The sequence below is a fragment of the Felis catus genome, chromosome A3 (assembly GCF_018350175.1).
Source record: "Felis catus isolate Fca126 chromosome A3, F.catus_Fca126_mat1.0, whole genome shotgun sequence".
NCBI lineage: Eukaryota > Metazoa > Chordata > Mammalia > Carnivora > Felidae > Felis > Felis catus.
In genome coordinates, this window is record NC_058370.1 from 61,636,713 (window position 1) to 61,654,331 (window position 17,619).

Consider the following 17,619-nt stretch of genomic DNA (forward strand, 5'->3'; position numbering starts at 1 on the left):
TCTCACCAGGATACCCAAATATAAGACCAGAACATTTGCAAACTGGTCTCTAAATCATTCAACTCTCTTTAAAACCTTGGTGAGAAGGATGGGGCCAGCCTGGAGCATCTGCTGACCTTCACTATCTCTCTCCTCATTTAGATTTAGAGGGGTTTCCTCCACCCTGAGAATATCTAGGGTCTGCCTCTCTTTTAAAAATGGGTTATGCAAAAAGAACGAAAAGACCTTATAGGAAAATGTAAATCAGGAGTGGGCCCACTCCTGCCCAGCCCCTCTCCGTCACCAAGTGACCACCCAAGTAAATGAGTCAGAAGTCTTTGTATGCTTCCCTTCCCAAGGCATTTGCATTTTTTTTTTCATTAAAAAATTTTTTTTAACCTTTATTTATTTTTGAGACAGAGAGAGACAGAGCATGAATGGGGGAGGGTCAGAGAAAGGGAGACACAGAATCTGAAACAGGCTCTAGGCTCTGAGCTGTCAGCACAGAGCCCGACTTGGGGCTCGAACTCATGGACTTGGGGCTCGAACTCATGGACCACGAGATCACGACCTGAGCTGAAGTCGGATGCTTAACTGACTGAGCCACCCAGGCACCCCATGGCATTTGCATTTTAACAGGAGGCAAACTTATCTTGCCAAAGAGTAAAGCTCTAAGGGGAAAGGCTTGCCTCAGCCCTGGGCAAAGTCCTCTTGCAAGACCTCTCAGGAGCACAACAGGTCAGCACTGGGGCCCACAGGGACACTAAGGATATCACACCTGAATTCAAGGCTTAAGGGGAATGCTGTGGCCAGGTGGACATGAAGAGAGAATCATTATCTCCTGTGAGGAGTCTTGGACACCTAGCCTTGCTTTAAAATCCAAAGGAGGGGGCGGAGAGTGCTTTTCTGGAGGTGGTATTCCATTCTTCCTCAGGGAATGGTGTAACTTTAGAAAACACAGCATGTGAAACACACATCCCCAGAACTTCCCTCTCCTGGGGGCTGCTTCCTGAGCAGATGGCTGCTGAGTGGCTGAGCTGTGGGGCCTTACTCTCCTCCCAGTTTGTGGTTCTGGTGCAATGTGAGTGGCTCCTTAGGAAACACAGGAAACCAACCACAGGATGAAGCCCTGAACCTCAAAACAGTCCTCTGCTCCCCAATACTGTGTGTGCAATGCTGGGCCATGGAGTCAACCACTCTGAAAGTAAAATCTCCAATTAACGTTAATCAATAGCAACTCAAAGGGCTTTTGTGGGGAAAAAAAAACAATTTTCTTTTTTTCTTCTCTTTCTCCTCCTCCTCTTCCCCCTCCCCCTTCTTTTTTTGGTAGTGGCAAAGGAACTGATATATATGCATTAGATGCTGCATAAAATTATTTTCCTAGCTTGAAGACCAAACTTGTAACATCTTCTCAGGGAATATTTCTTCACTACGCCTTTAGGAAAAAATCAAAGAGAAAAATTTGAAGTGTTTTAAATAGTTAAATCTGAAAATTACCACAGCCTTCTAATCTGTAACTCAGATGTTACTGATTCAGTTATCCATATGTTGCTACCCCATGAACAAATGCCACACACTGGAGCTACTTTTGTGTCACTGCCTGGAGTGTGGACCACAACCAGCTATCTGCTGTATACAAATATATATCTCACACATGGCTACAGTATAAAAATAAATGCTGGGTCTTTAAGAAAACTTTTCAAGACCTCTGTTGTGGTTACTCCACCTACCTGCCCCCAAATCCATTCTGCCCTGCCCTGCTCCATACCTCAAGACGGTGACCCCATGGATGACACCACCTTATGTATTTACCTTGCTGGCCAGCTTCTGGGCAGGGGGAGCCAATGGCAGGCCAGAGGTCAGAGGGCAGCAGGAGGAGAAAAGACTGGGGTGTCGGTTCCATACTCCTTCCCTGCCCTGTCTCTCTAGAACTATCTCCCACTCCTGCTAGTGGATTTAGCTCTTACAGGGCTCCAGGAGTACCATTTCCTTCCACCCCTTTAGGTCTAGGGGTAACGACAACTTCCTGCTATTGCTGGTTGTTGGGGGCCCTGAATCCCTTTGGCCACCCTAGACCTACGTCCACCTCTACAAACGGTCCCTCCATTTCTTCACTTGAACTGACTGAATGGGATTCTGTTTCCTGCTTGGCCCCTATTGATAAGCCCTCCACACTCAGTTCTACTCCAGACAGGGAGGTCAATGACCATACTTAAACCTGCTGAGGGTAGGATTTGTGCTTATGAAAAAAACCTAGTACAGGACAATGCTGAGGTCTGCCCAGCTAAAAGCTCCAGCAAAGAGGGTTTTATTCAGCTTTAGGATGAAGAGACATTCTGGCTGTGATTTTTGTCACCTCAGGGATCCCCAGAGCTGATAGTCACCTTCCCACTCCAAAACATCAGGATACTAGACAGGAAACTTTTTAGATAATATTTAGAGTTGGTGGGAGTTTTTCTTCCCTTCTTTCAATTCCTTCCAGTGACTGGTATTCCCGATCAGGATTCTCTCCTTAAGACCTCAGCTGACTGTGGGACGATCACGGGGCTGGCAGCACTCTCCCTTCAGCAACCCCACCTGTCCCATTGGAGTGCCTCTCTCTCTGAGACTTCAGCCCCACCTGGCCACATCTACCATCATCCCTCAAGGGCCCATATGGGGTCCCTTTCCCAGAAGTTAACTATCTCCAAGGTGCTGGCTTGAATGTGCAGGGGTCATTTTTCCTGTGATGACAACATCACTGATGCACAGCCCAGATTTGTTAATACTCCGCCCAGACACCAGGGAATCTTATGTGCTGCTGAAAAGCAATTAACAATCGCTAGAAAGTCTTCCTACCATACTCGAGTATCAGCAGAACAGACTCACGTTTTTCTAGTGGAATGAGGAAGGTTGACTAGTTGTAAAGGGTTCTGGTGGGAGGCCTCCTTCCTCCCTTTTTTATTTTATTTATTTTAAAATTTATTTATTTTGAGAAAGAGAGAGAGAGAGCATGGGAGGGGCAGAGAGAAGAGAGAGAGAGAAAATCCGAAGTAGGCTCCACGCTGTCAGCACAGAGCCCGATATGGGCAAGAACTCACAAAATGTGAGATAATGACCTGAGTGGAAACCAAGAGTCAGATGCTTAACTGACTGAGCCACCCAGGGACCCTTTATTTTATTTTTAAAAAATGTTTATTTATTTATTTTGAGAGACAGAGAGAGCACGAGTAGAAGAGGGGCAGACAGAGAAAGAGAGAGAGAGAGAGAGAGAGAGAGAGAGAGAGAGAGAGAGAGCGAGCACGCGCGCTCTGACAGCTTATAGCCCGATTCAGGGCTAGATCTCACCATCCTTGAGATCATGATCTGAGCCAAAATCAGAGTCAGATGCACCTGACTGAGGCATCCAGGTGCCCCTATTCTGACTCCATTTTATACAACTCAAAGAAATATCTAAGTCTTTCCAACCAACTTTCTCCTATACAGTGCCAAACTCACTGTTTTCCTGACAGTGTTTTCCAATCCAAATGGTCTCTCTCCTTCTCTCACTTTCCAAGTTCCACCTCACCCAGTCTCACCTGTATCCTCCATATACTCTTTCTCTTGGATGATTTCTCATGGAGTGGAGCACTCATTGCACCATTCCTAAAGGCCACAGACTCCAGATTCCTTTCTAGTCACAACTTGGAGAAATAAACATGGGTAGCTGGCTGTGTAGCTATGTTTCCATGACCTCTTTTAGGGTTGCTTACAGGTGCTTACAGCTTCACAAGATTTTCTGCCTCCAGATTTTCCAAGGCTTGGGTCAATGTTATGAGTATGGAGAGCCTGTTGGGTCTTTCTGGACCTGGGTTCTGCAGGATTTGCTCTGGAGAACAACCCTTAGGTAGTAAGGAAATGTAGGATACCATGGCTGGGCTGCCTAGACCAGGCTCCCAGGGAGAACTATGGAAGGTTAGTTATAATTCAGATGCCCAGTGGTGATTTCTACCATAGCATAGCTCTGATTAGCCAATGATGGTGAAATCTGCAATCATGGCAATAAAAGAAGAGTGAGCAGAGGTAGTTTTCAAGGGGAATTTAAATTTTCAGCCTTCAGATTTCTTTTCATTATGTAGTCAGTGAGCCAAGCACCTGTCTCTAGGGACACCACAGAACTAGCAGATTATGGAAATAGGGGAAGCAATTCTTTAGTTATGTGCAGAATGTGACCATGGTGGGCAGAGCAGGTGGGATGATGGTTCTCCCCTCAGGTCTGATCCTGAGGCCAGCAAAAGACTACCAGGTAAAGCTTGAGTAGAAAAAGCAAGGTATAGGCTAGCCTAACACTAACATGTACAGCCACTTCTTCCCACATTTGATCTTGATCAACAAGAAAAGTCACGAAGCTGCCCCAAACTCAGGAACCAGTGGGGTGACTACAGATCAGAGAGTCACAGACATCCAGACTCCATAGCATGCTGTGGCATGGACCAAATCCACTGGCCACCCCCTTCTGACTGTGTGTGGGCTTTCCGATTAGATGCGCATTCCTCACAAACTTTAGTCACCTTTTGCTACATGTTATCAATAAACTCTAGGGGACCTTAATAAAAAAATAGATGCTTTCTTGCTCCCCAATTTACAATCATTCATCAAAATCTTTGGCCTTTGCTGAAGGAATTTATGATCAGACTATATTTATATATGAGTCAGTGAAAATGACTTTCATCTGTGGTGAATTTTCCCCCTAGGGGTCTCACAAGCCCTTGCCATCTTGAGCTTTGGTCCCAACCAATGTTTGTCACAAGAGGAGATTGAGACCTGTTAGTGGATTATGAAGTCAAACCAGTGGAGCATGGCAGACATGGAATAAAAACATCTCATAATACATCACACATCGTGAGGAGAAATATCATTATAAGAAAACACTACACAAACTATCCCATTGCCGAGGGCCATGCTAAGAGTGCAAAGAACTCTGAAGAGAAGATGCCAAGTATGATACCCCCTCCTCCCATTCATTACCAGTGGGAAACTGTCCTGAGCACATGGACCTCATTGGAACAGACAGTGGGGACTTTACACACCTATGTGGGGGCAGGGTGGTGAAGGGAGAGCCTTAGCCCCTGACCAAGAAGGGGGCAGCAGTGGACCCACTGATACCATTACATGCACTGTCTTCTCTCACTCTAGCTCATGCCTCAAGTTCCCACCATCTCTTCTTCCTTTCCTTCTTTATGAAGATCTTGAAACAAAATCTTTACTTCCTGTACTTACTTTTCTTCACTTCTACCCACTACACCCACTGCAAACTGGTTTCTGTTCCCACAATTCCACTGAAATTATTCTAAGATCACTAATAATCAAATGGCTTGGAGACATCATTCTGTATGACTTTTCAAAACTTCTCAGTGGAAACTTTAACAATGGATGTAGCAAGAGCAGGTTTTCAGGGACAGTTAATTATTCACTTTGTCTTCTTGACCCTTGGGTACCCACGGGGCATCCAGTGAGAGGGCCAACAGACAGCCACATGTTTGAAGGCCTCATATGGTGCCTCCCAAGGGAATACTAAATAATTCTTTGGGGAAGTCACTTTGTTTGAATAACATTAATAGGCATAAGATGTTTTGTGATAAAATTTTTGCTTTCTGCACAAAGACACTTTTCTACAATGGAGGGGGAAAGTGTGATTTGTAGGGGAAAAATAAAGTTAAAGAAAAACAAACAAAACCAAAAGAGAATCCAAGAATCCAGAGCAGCAAATGCAGAATTTAAAATCAAGGAAAGCCAGGGGAGCCTGTGTGGCTCAGTCGGTTGAGCATCTAACTTCTGAATTTGGCTCAGGTCATGATCCCAGGGTCACAGGATCAAGCCCTCCATTGATTATCTCTCTCCTTCTGCCCCTGCTTAAGATTCTCTCTCTCTCTCCTTCTGCCCCTCTCCCACACTCATGGTCTCTCTCTAATTAAAAAAAAATTTTTTTTTTTTTTAAATTTTAAATCAAGCAAAGCCAGTATCACCTAGCAAAGACTAAACCCAAAAAAGATGAACCTCAAGGGTTAGTTCTTTGGGGGTATATCTATTAGTGAATATATAGTGAATATAAAAAAAGTATATAGAATTCAGTAAGATTTAAGATAATCTATTCCAGGTCCACACACACCCATGCACAGTCAGAAAGGGGGTGTTATATTGGTAACAAGTATTTAGAGCCCCAAAATATTCATGTCCTTTGAACAAAGGATTCCATTCCTAAGAATCTGTCCTAACAAAAAAATACACCATGGAAGCCATTAAGATGTGTGAAAGAGAAAACTGAAAAATATCCCAAATGTCTAACATTCAGTGAAGAATTAAATAAATCATGGTATAATACACACCATGAAATACTATGTAGTCACAAAAAGTCAATCTGAGATTCACAAAACACAGAGAAAGTATATGAGAAAATGCTAACTTAAAAAGCAGAAAATGACATTTTTTCAAAGAAGACACACAGATGGCCAACAGACACATAAAAAGATTCTCAATATCACTCATCATCAGGGAAATGTAAACCAAAACCACAAGGAGATATCATCTCACACCAGTGAGAATTGCTAGTATCAAAAAGACAAGAAATAACAAGTGTTGGTGAGGAGGTGGAGAGAAAGGAACTCTTGTGCACTGTTGGTGGGAATGTAAATTGATGCAGCTATTGTGGAAAATAGTATGGAGGCTCCTCAAAAATTAAAAAATAGAATTGCCATATGATCCAGTAATTCCATCACTGGGTGTTTACCCAAAGAAAATGAAAATCCTCATTCAAAAAGATACCTTACCCCTATGTTTATTGCAACATTATTTACAGTAGCCGAGATGTGGAAGCAACCCAAGGGTCCATTGATAGATGAATGGATAAAGAAGATGTGGCATACACACACATACACAATGGAATATTACTCAGCCATAAAAAGGATGAAATCTTGCCATCTGTGACAATATGGACGGACCTAGAGGGTATCATGCTAAGTGAAATAAGTCAGACAGAGAAAGGCAAATACCATATGATTTCATTTATATGCGGAATCTAAAAAACAAAACAAATGAACAAACAAAAAGAAGAAGAAACAGAGCCATAAATACAGAGAACAAACTGATGGTTGCCAGAGAGAAAGGGGTTGGGGATGGGCAAAAGGGGTAAAGGGGAGGAAGTGGTACAGGCCTGAATGAATAAGTCCTGGGGATGAAACGTACAGCATAGGGAATATAGTCAATGGTACCGTACTAGTGTTGTATGGTGACAGAGGGTATCTACACTGTGATGAGCATAGCATAACATACTAAATTGTCAAAGCACTATATTGTACACTTGAAACTAACATAACGCTGTGTGTCACCTATAATTAAAGAGGAGAATACGAAATAATTATGGAGATTATGACTGCTTCTATATAAAAAATTTATTCAAGGAGGAAAAGAAAGCTAAAAGTAAGTGATCCAAAGTGGTAATAATAAGGCAGTTGGATTAGAAATCATTTTTTTCTTTTTGAAAAGTTTGTTTTATTAGTAATAATTACTAACACTTGGGGGGGGCTTTCAACATGAAGTACTTTAAGAAGTCATTTTACTCCCATAATAACCCTGTGAGACAAATACTAGTAATATTCCTATTTTACAGATTAAAAGACCTAAGATTCAGATGGAGTACCTGGCCAAGATAACATAGGGATTAGGTAGCATATCTGAGGCTGGACCCTGCTGTGGCTCAAATCAAAGTTCAGGCCTTTGATCACTACATTATACTTCTGTTTAGTTTCGTTTAAAAAAAAAAAAAAAGGCCACAGTAAAATCGAATGGCATTTCCTTTCTGTTGAAAGGAAATCCTGTCACTTTAATGGGTTGGCTCTAACTCTTTTAGAAATCGGTGTGGAGGGGGGTGTGGGAGGGGGTAGGAAGGCCAATGCAGGGATGGCAATGACTTGGGACAGGAGGGAGGAAGGACATATCAACACCTCCATGGCACCTACCTCTCCTCTCTTGTTCACATAATTCTCCTTCTTGGCAGCCTCCTGGAGTTCCATGGCCTGTTGGATATACATTTTCCCAGCTAGGATTTCATTTTCCAGCATTGACAGCTCCTTCAGTGAAATGGGCCAATTCAACCGTTCTAATGCCCCATTTAAAGCTGCCTTGTTTTCCAAGTACCGCATTGGCTTGTATGCATCTAACCTAAAAAGAAAAAAAAAAAAAAAACAAAGAAAGTGATCATAATGGAAACAACATGGAAAGATACTTTTCAGTAAAACCTCTCCTGAGAACCATCTCTCAGACAGATGTTAGCTATCAGTTGACACAATGATGGGCACACCCTCTGGTCCATCAGAGGACCACTGTGGTGGCTTGTATGAGTTAAAAATGACCATCTCTGTGAATTACAATAGGCACTCTTCCCTACTACCTAATTTGATTATCTGACTTTAAAGAAGTTTTACACACATAGCTTTATTTTCAATTTTTTCGGCATATTTGGAACTCATTCCTTTCTCCCTAGGCCCAACATTTGGCAGGACCAAAAATGAGCTTCAAAGAGATTTCACATGCTATGCCCAGCAGTAACCCTGGGAACACAGCAAAGCAAAGGGAAGGGAAGCAAAACATAAGCCAAATATTTGCCTCAGTGCAGTAATTCTTGTACCAGCTCACTCTAGCTATTTTGATCTCCTCTCCTTTTATAAGCCTAAACAGGCCTAAACTTTCTGGCTTCATTGTTTTGGGACACAAAGAACAGAAGGCAAACATTCTATGAGCTGATGAATACAGGCTGTGGGACTCCAGGGGAAGCCAGTGTGGTGTGATGGAGTCTACTTCCAGTCCAGCTTCTGCTGCATCAGACACGCCTGGAGGGGGAGAGAAAGAAAGAGGAGGAGGGGGAGAGAGGCAGGGGAGCATGAGGAAGAAAGAGAGGGAGCAACAGAGAGAGTGGAAGGCATTTCATAATTATCATTTTCTTACTGCTGAAAGCATCACTTCCTTTAGATTTAGGGTATTGAAAGAGTACAGTTTAAACCCAGCACAGCCACAGGACTCAATCCACAAACAAACCTATCTCCAGATAACAGAAAAAATTCTTATTAAAAAATCTGAATGGAGTGATGTCATTAAGATGGTGGAATAAGAACCCCCAGGCTCCCATTCATACCCCCAGCCCCCAACCAGGAAATACTGACTAATCAATATATGGACCAAATTCCCTTTGTAAGGATTCCAGAAACCAGTTAAGAACTTACAGCACTCAAGATGAACTCGAAGCTAAAAAAGAATAGTGGATTAAAGTGGATAAAAAAGTTTGTTGCATGTTGCCTTCCTAGTCCCCCTGCTTCCCTGATATAGGGCAGCACAAGTGGGAGACAACTCGTAAATTGTGGCTTCCCCCTTGGGAGGGAAGGAGGATTGGAACGTGCATCCAATACTCTGGAGTTTTGGGAGGCTTCCCAAGGGACTGGTTTCCATCTTATCTGACTCAGAACACTGATGGGAATGGTGATATATTCTGGATACATGTTAGGGGTAGCTTGAGAAAAAAGAGGACTATCCATGGCTTATTGCAGCACCTGAGACACTGCAATACCAAAAACAGACACCAGGGGGAGGAAGAGATTATGCGCTTCTGAGAAGGAAGGGGCAAACCTATTTGACAGAAATTTCATATACAAGGCTGGAGAAGACATATCCCAGAAAAGGTTTGAAAGATCCCCAGAATCTCTAACCCAGATGACTGGTGATGGTCATTTCCTATAAGAAGCTAGTCTAAAAAAAAAAAAAAAAGAAGAAGAAGAAGCTAGTCTATAAAGACCTGGAGAAGTGTCCTTTTTCAAATATTCAAATCTCCACTAAAGATTCTAAGGCATACAAAGAAACAGGGAAAGGTGGCCCAATCAAAGGAATAAAGTACATCTTCAGAAATCTTCCCTAAAGAAATGGAGACCTGTGGAACATAAGGGAAGGGAAACAACAATAATATAAAAACAGGGAGGGGACAAAACATAAGAGACTCTTAAATATGGAGAACAAACAGAAGGTTACTGGAGGGGTTGTGGGAGGGTGAATGGGCTAAATGGGTAAGGGGCATTAAGGAATCTACTCCTGAAATTATTGTTGCACTATATGCTGACTAATTTGGATGTAAATTAAAAAAAATTAAATTAAAAAAAAAAGAAATGGAGATCTATGAACAACGTGACAAAAAAATTCAAAATAACTGTCCTAAAGATTTCAATGAGCTCGAAGAGAACACAGACAACTACATAGGATCAGGAAAATGATGCATGAACAAAGTAAGAATATCAACAAAAATATAGAAACTATAAAAAAGAGAACTATAAAAAAGAGAAATTCTGGATCTGAAGAATATAATAACTGAAATGAAAAAATCTCTAGAGAAATTTAAAAGCAGACTTGATCAAGCAGAAAAAAAATCAGCAAATTATTACTACTTTAAGCCATAAATTGTTACAAGAGACAAAGAAGGATATTATATAATGATACAAGGGTCAATCCACCAGGAAGATATGACAATTATAGATATATATGCACCGGTGTCGGAGCTCTCAAATACATGAAGCAAAGATTGACAGAATTGAAGAGAGAAATAGATAGCAACATAATAAAAGTAAGAGATTTCAATCCCCATTTTCCACTATTGATAGAACAACCAGACAGATGGTCAATAAGGAAACAGAGTACTTGAACAATACCATATACTGACTGGATCTAATAGGTGTGTACAGAATATACCACTAGCCAACAGTAGGATACATATTCTTCATATGTGCTCATGAAACATTCTCTGGGACAGACTACAGGTTAGGCCATGAAACAAGAGTTACAAGTTTTCAAAATCGATGGGGCACCTGGGTGGCTCAGTCGGTTAAGTGTCTGACTCCAGATCAGGTCATGATCTCGTGGTTCACAACTTTGAGCCCTGCATCAGGCTCAGAGCCTGGAGCCTGCTTCAGAGTCTGTGTATCCCCCTCTCTCTGCCCCTCCCCCACTTGCACTCTGTCTCTCTCTCCCAAAAATAAATAAACAGAAAAAAAAGTTTTCAAAATGGAAATCATAAAAGACTATCTTCTCTAATCACAATGGCACAAAATTAGAAAATTAAAAGCAGATGCAAATTAAACACCATACTCTTAAACAGCCAATGGGTCAAAGAAGAAATCACAAGGGAGATTAGAAAATATCTTGAGATACATGAAAATGGAAACACAAAATAACAAAATATACGAAATACCATAAAACCAGTACCGGGAGAAAAAATTTATTGTGCTAAATACTTACATTAAAAAAGAAGAAAGATCTCAAACCAATAGCCTAGAAAAAGAACAAACTAAATCCAAAGTTAGTAGAAGGAAAGAAAAAATATAGATTAGAGCAGAAATAGGTAAAATAGATTACAAAAAAAAAAGAAAAAAATCAATGAAAGTGTTGATTTTTAGAAAGAATAACATAACTGAAAAATGTTCAGCTAGATTAACTAAGAAAAAAAAGATGGAAGACTCAAATACCATAATCAGAAAGGAAAAAGGAGACATTACAAGTAAAGCTACAGAAATAAAAGGGGTTATGAGAAACTGCTATAATCATTTATACACACAAACTGGATAACCTAGAAGAAAAGGATAGAATCCTAGAAACACACTATCAGCTAGACTGAATCATGAAGAAATAAAAAAATCTGAGGAGACCTATAACTAGAAAGGAGACTGATTCAGTAAACACATACCTTCCAACAAATATAAGCTCAGTACCAAATAGCTTTAGTGGAGAATTCTACCAAACATTTAAAGAATTATCACCAATCTTCTTTAAATACTTCCAAAACTGCAGAGGAAGGAGTATTTCCAGACTCATTCTATGAAGCCAGCATTTCCCCACACCAAAGCCAAACAAAAATACTACAAGGAAGCTACAGGCCAATAACCCTTATGAACACTGATGCAAAAATCTTCAACAAAACATTAGCAAACAAATGTAACAGCCCATTAAAAGGATTATATACCATTAAATGTGAGATTTGTTCCTGTAATGCAAGGATGATTCCATATAAAAATTGATGTGACACATCATATTAACAATGAAGGAAAAAAACCACTTGATCATCTCAAGTGATGCAGAAGAATCATTTGACAAAATTCACACCCTTTCATGGAAAAAAAAGAAAAGACACCCAATAAGCCAGAATAGAAGGAAGCTACCTCAACATAGTAAAGGCCTCATATGAAAAGCCCACAGCTAACATCATCCTCAACAGTCAATAACTGGAAACTTTTCCTCTCAGAACAGAACAAAGCAAGAATGTCCACTCTTACTATTTTTATTAAGCAAAGTACTGAAAGTCCTATCCAGAGAAATTGGATAAGAAAAAGAAACTAAAAAAACACCCAAACTGGAAAGAAATAAAATCATATCTGTTCACAGATGACACGATTTTATATGTAGAAACCCCTAAAGATCCCATAAAAATATTATTAGAACTAATAAATAAATTCAACAAAGTAGCAGGATAAAATATCAACACAGAAAAATCAGTTTTGTTTCTATACCCTACGAATGCACAATCCAAAAAGGTAATTAAGACAATAATCCCACTTAAAATAGCACCAAAAAGAGTAAGATACTTAGGAATAAAATTAACCAAGGATGTAAAAGATTTGCACACTGTAAACTATAAAACATCATGGGAAAAAACATTAAAAAGATGCAAATAAACGGGAAAGACATGCTGTATTCATGAATTAGAAGATTTAATATTGTTAAAATATCCATACTACCCAAATTAATCTACAGATTCAATGCAGTCCCTATCAAAATCTCAATGGCATGTTTTGCAGAAGTAGAAAAAATGATCCTAATTCATGAAACCTCAAGGGGCTCCAAATAGCCAAACAATCTCGAAAAAGAACAAAGTTGAAGGCCTCACATTTCCTGATTTCAGGACATATTATACAAAGCTACCGTAATCAAAATGCTGTGGTACTGACATAAAGACAAATATGATCAGTGGAACAGAATAAAGAGTCTAGAAATAAACTCCTATGTGTATGCATATATAGATGGTCAAATGATCATCAAAGGTGCCAAGACCTCACCATGGAGGAGAGGACCATCTCTGACAAATGGTTCTGGTAAAACTGGATATCCACATGCAAAAGAATGAAGTGGAACCCTTAATGTATACCATACATAAAAATTAACTCAAAACAAAATGGATTAAAGACCTGAACAGAAGGCCAAAAACTATAAAACTCCTAGAAAAAATATATAGGGGGAAAGCTTCATGATATTGGATTTGGCAATGATTTCTTGGATAGAACACCCGAAGCCCAGACACAAATGCAAACATAGACAAATGGGACTACATCAAACATAAAAACTACGCATCAGAGGAAAATATCAAGAGAGTATAAAGACAACCTTTGGAATGAAAGAAAGTATCTGAAAATCATCTACTGGAGGGGCGCCTGGATGGCTCAGTCAGTTGGGCATCCAACTCTTGGTTTCAGCTCAGGTCATGTTCTCACGATGGTGAGATAAATCCCGTGTCGGGCCCTGGGCTGGCAGCGCACAGCCTGCTTGGGATCCCCTCTCTTCCTCTCTCTCTGCCCCTTCTCTTCTCTCTCTTTCAAAATGAATAGATAAATTTAAAAAAAAAAGGAAAATCATCTATCTGATAAGTGGTTAAAATCCAGAATATATAAAGAACTCCTACACCTCAACAACAATGACAAAATAATCCAATTAAAAATGAGCAAAGACCTTGAATAACATTTCTCCAAAGAAGATATACTCGTGGCCAACAAGCATGTGAAAGAATAGTTAACATTACTGATCATTAGGGGTGCCTGGGTGGCTTAGTCAGTTGAGCGTCTGACCTCAGCTCGGGTCATGATCTCATGGCTTGTGGGTTTGAGCCCTGCATTGGGATCTGTGCTGACAGTTCAGAGCCTGGAGCCGGCTTCGAATTCTGTGTCTCCCTCTCTCTCTCTCCCCCTCCCCCATTCATGCCCTGTCTCTCAAAAATAAATATTAAAAAAAATTTTTTTAATTACTGAGCATTAAGAAAATGCAAATGAAAACCACAATGAGTTATCACTTTACACCCACGAGGCCACCAGGATGGCTTTAGTTACACACACACACACACACACACACACACACACACACACACACATACACATGTATGTAAAATATAAAAGTAAATATATATAAAGGTAAAATAACAAATGTTGGCAAGGATGTGGAGAAACAGGAACCCTCATACATTGCTGGTAAGAATGTAAAATAGTTCAGTTGCCCTGAAGAAGTTTGGTGGCTCCTCAAAAAGTTAAACATAGATTACCCTGTGACCCAGAAAATCCACCCCTAGATATGTTCCCAAGAGAAATGCAAGCATATGTCCACAAAGCAACTTCTACATGAATGTATATGGTAGCCTTGTCCTTAGTAGCCCCAAAGTGGAAACAACCTGAATAGCCACCAGTGGATAAAGAGCTGGTATATACATAATGGATCAATGCAGAAGCATAAAAAGAAATGAAATACTATGCATGCTGCAACTGGGAAACATCGTTTTTACAAAACAAAGTGAAAGAAGCCAGACATGAAATGTCACATGTTGTATGATCCCTTTCTTATGAACTACCCAGAACAGGCAAATGCACAGAGACAGAAAGCAGACTAGTGGTTACCAGAGGGGGAGAGAGGTTTGGGGAAGGATTACATAATAGGTAGAAGGTGTTTCTTCTGAGGTGATAAGGGAGGGGGGTGGTTGTACATTTTGAATAAATACCACTGACTGTACACTTTAAAACAGTTAATTGTAGGTTATATGACTTTCACCAAAATAAAAAAAGAAAGTAAAGAGGAACTGGCTTACTTTTCTTTTTCCTCTTGAGATAACGCTTGCCAAACAATTTTATTCAAGCGCCTGTTTAAAAAAATCAATGATTAGTTAGTAGCAGTACTTTCATTTCATGGCACAAGGTTGACCCCAGGCTCTGAAGGGCACAGCCGGAAGCTCCCAAGCCAAGTGACACACCCATTGGACCATGCCACTGCCATTTGCTTAAAGATATTGGATGGGAGTATCTCCCTTCCTTGGCATCACTGCAGAAGCCTCACAGCTTTGTAGCAGTTGTGTTAAATACTAAAGGAGGGCACAGGTCTCCACTGAATCAGGTGAAACCCAGGCTAAGAAATGGCAGTAAACAAAAGGGCTGTGATTTTCTTGGCACGAAGGGGTCTCTAAACACTTGTTGTTTTTCTTCCTATGAAAGAGTATAACTGTGCCCTTAGTTTACCTTCTATAGATATTCTTCTACCTGGATTTTCAGAGCAAAGGGGGCTAAAGGGGTCAGAAATAATAGGATCAGGACACATTTTAGAGATCAACCAGCCTGACCAACTTGTTTTCCAAACGAGGCCACTGGGAGGGGCAAGCAGATGAGGTGTCCTGCTCATTCATCATGGCTGGTGGGCAGTGGCAGTGCTGAAACTTTCTGAAGCTCATCCCTGAATATGTTTGTGGAGAGGCAATGTCAACCCAACAGGAAAGGAGGAGGCTGATGCCAGTGGTTTCTATGGGGTCGTCACAGCTTCTGTTCTTGTTATGAATCAGGGCTGCTTCTTTCAGAGGTTCTAGCCCCATCCTGTACACCTAATTCTGTACCACTACATCATCACTCAAGGTAAGCCTCCTGAAGTGCAGGGCAAGAAACACTGGCTCCACGGGCAGTGAGCTAGGGTTCCATGAAAAACAAAGCTTCAATAAAATGAGGTGGGAAAATCCTGCTCCTCTCCGGGAGGCATTTTCCAACCAATGGACCCAGTGTCAGAGACACAGGACTCTGAGAACACTCTGGGTGGTGTTACCCTGCCTGATTTCCCTCCATGAGCCTGGTGAGACCATGGGAAAGCGGGTCTGGCATGTGGTGAATAGCACAGGCTCTGGAGCCAGACTGCCTGGTCCCAAAGCTCAGTTAGCTTTCTCCTCTTATTGGCTGTGAGACCTTGGGCCAGCAGCCAACTTCTCTGTAGAATGTGGATAATAATAGTACCTTGTTCCTAGAGTTGCTGTGAGGGCTCAATGAGCCAGCATGTGCACAGCACATAGAACCTGTCTGATGCGGCTAAATGCTCTGTTAAGTGATACAAACAGTCAGGAAACGGGAAATAAGCCAGCTCAGTGCTTCTGTCTCGCTTGGATGTTGTTGGTTCTTTGGGGCCTATTTGGAAATTAGGTTTCTTTAATTACATGGTCCGTATATTGGTAAGCGGGGCTTCTAAGATTTGTTCAAAGGACTCATAGGATGCATTTTTGGTTTCTGTGTGTATGCTTCTCTGAAAACAAAAACAAAAACACAACTTCATTTAAAAATCTCCTTAAATATAGACCTTGAAAGTACAGGCAGTGTATTAAGGAGGCTGGGAGTGAAGACAAGGGCTTTGTAGCTACATGGGTCTAGGTTCAAATCTCAGTGCCTCTACTTTGCTGCTGTGTGATCCTGTGTTACGTAACTTTTTGAAATTCTGTTTTCTTATTGCTGAAACAAGGATAACACCACCTACTTTGGTGCTGGGAGGATTGAGATGTACATATAAAGTGACCAGGAATAACTCTGTGATTATTCCCTCCAGGTTCTGAAGATGGGCAAGGCTTGGAAACTGAGAAACCCTTAGTGAATGGGGCCCAATTAGCTAGCACATCCCGCTAATTTTAAATCAATCCTTTAGAAAATACTTTTCTAAGAGCACACTTACATAACTTCTATTATTTCCCTATTTTCCACCTATACTGAAATACTTCAAAGCACACAGGGCAGAAAAAGTATGTGGGCATGAACTGAGTGTAACTGAGAGTGTGTCAATCGAGGCTCCACTGACTGGCCAGGTGACAGTGGAAAAGCCACTGAGGGTGTGGGATGAGGGCTGTCCCTGCAAGATGCTGAGAGGGCACGGACATGAGGACCTCTCTGATGCTGGCCCAGCCCCTTCATTCAGGGATTTTACTAACCACAGTTTTCCTCTTGTTTTAGGAGGGTGAAACTTGGTTGACGGCTTGCATTCACTAGCTCTCTATATCTCTAGTTGACAAATCACCTTGTGCCAAGAATTGACTCATTTGCAAAGCAACTTGTAACTAATGACACTTCAGCAGTCTAACCAGCAGGCCGAGCATCTTGGAGGTCTTAGAAAGAGGTTACTAAGCATGTTCCCACAGCCAGGTTAGAACTGATGCTTCTCCTGTGGGTCTGAGGGCCACAACCTTGACCTTATACTCAAAATTGAAAAGCTGCAGAAAAATCACCCCAGAAGCCAGCCAATTCTGGCAATCTTCATTCAAAGTTTATATTCAGACACACAAAAATTGCTGTCTCAATTCTTTAAAAAAAAATTTTTTTTTTGGGGCGCCTGGGTGGCGCAGTCGGTTAAGCGTCCGACTTCAGCCAGGTCACCATCTCGCGGTCCAGGAGTTCGAGCCCCGCGTCGGGCTCTGGGCTGATGGCTCGGAGCCTGGAGCCTGTTTCCGATTCTGTGTCTCCCTCTCTCTCTGCCCCTCCCCCGTTCATGCTCTGTCTCTCTCTGTCCCAAAAATAAATAAACGTTGAAAAAAAAAAATTTAAAAAAAAATAA

General features: G+C 41.3%; 1 protein-coding gene across 1 annotated transcript in view; it reads right to left on the reverse strand.

Moving 5' to 3' along the window:
• VWA3B (von Willebrand factor A domain containing 3B) overlaps positions 1 to 17,619 on the reverse strand; it is a 202,120-nt gene that overhangs the window by 29,242 nt on the left and 155,259 nt on the right. Inside the window, 2 exon segments of the mRNA XM_019827072.3 lie at positions 7,953 to 8,154; positions 14,864 to 14,914. Coding sequence (XP_019682631.3) covers positions 7,953 to 8,154; positions 14,864 to 14,914 — 253 coding nt within the window.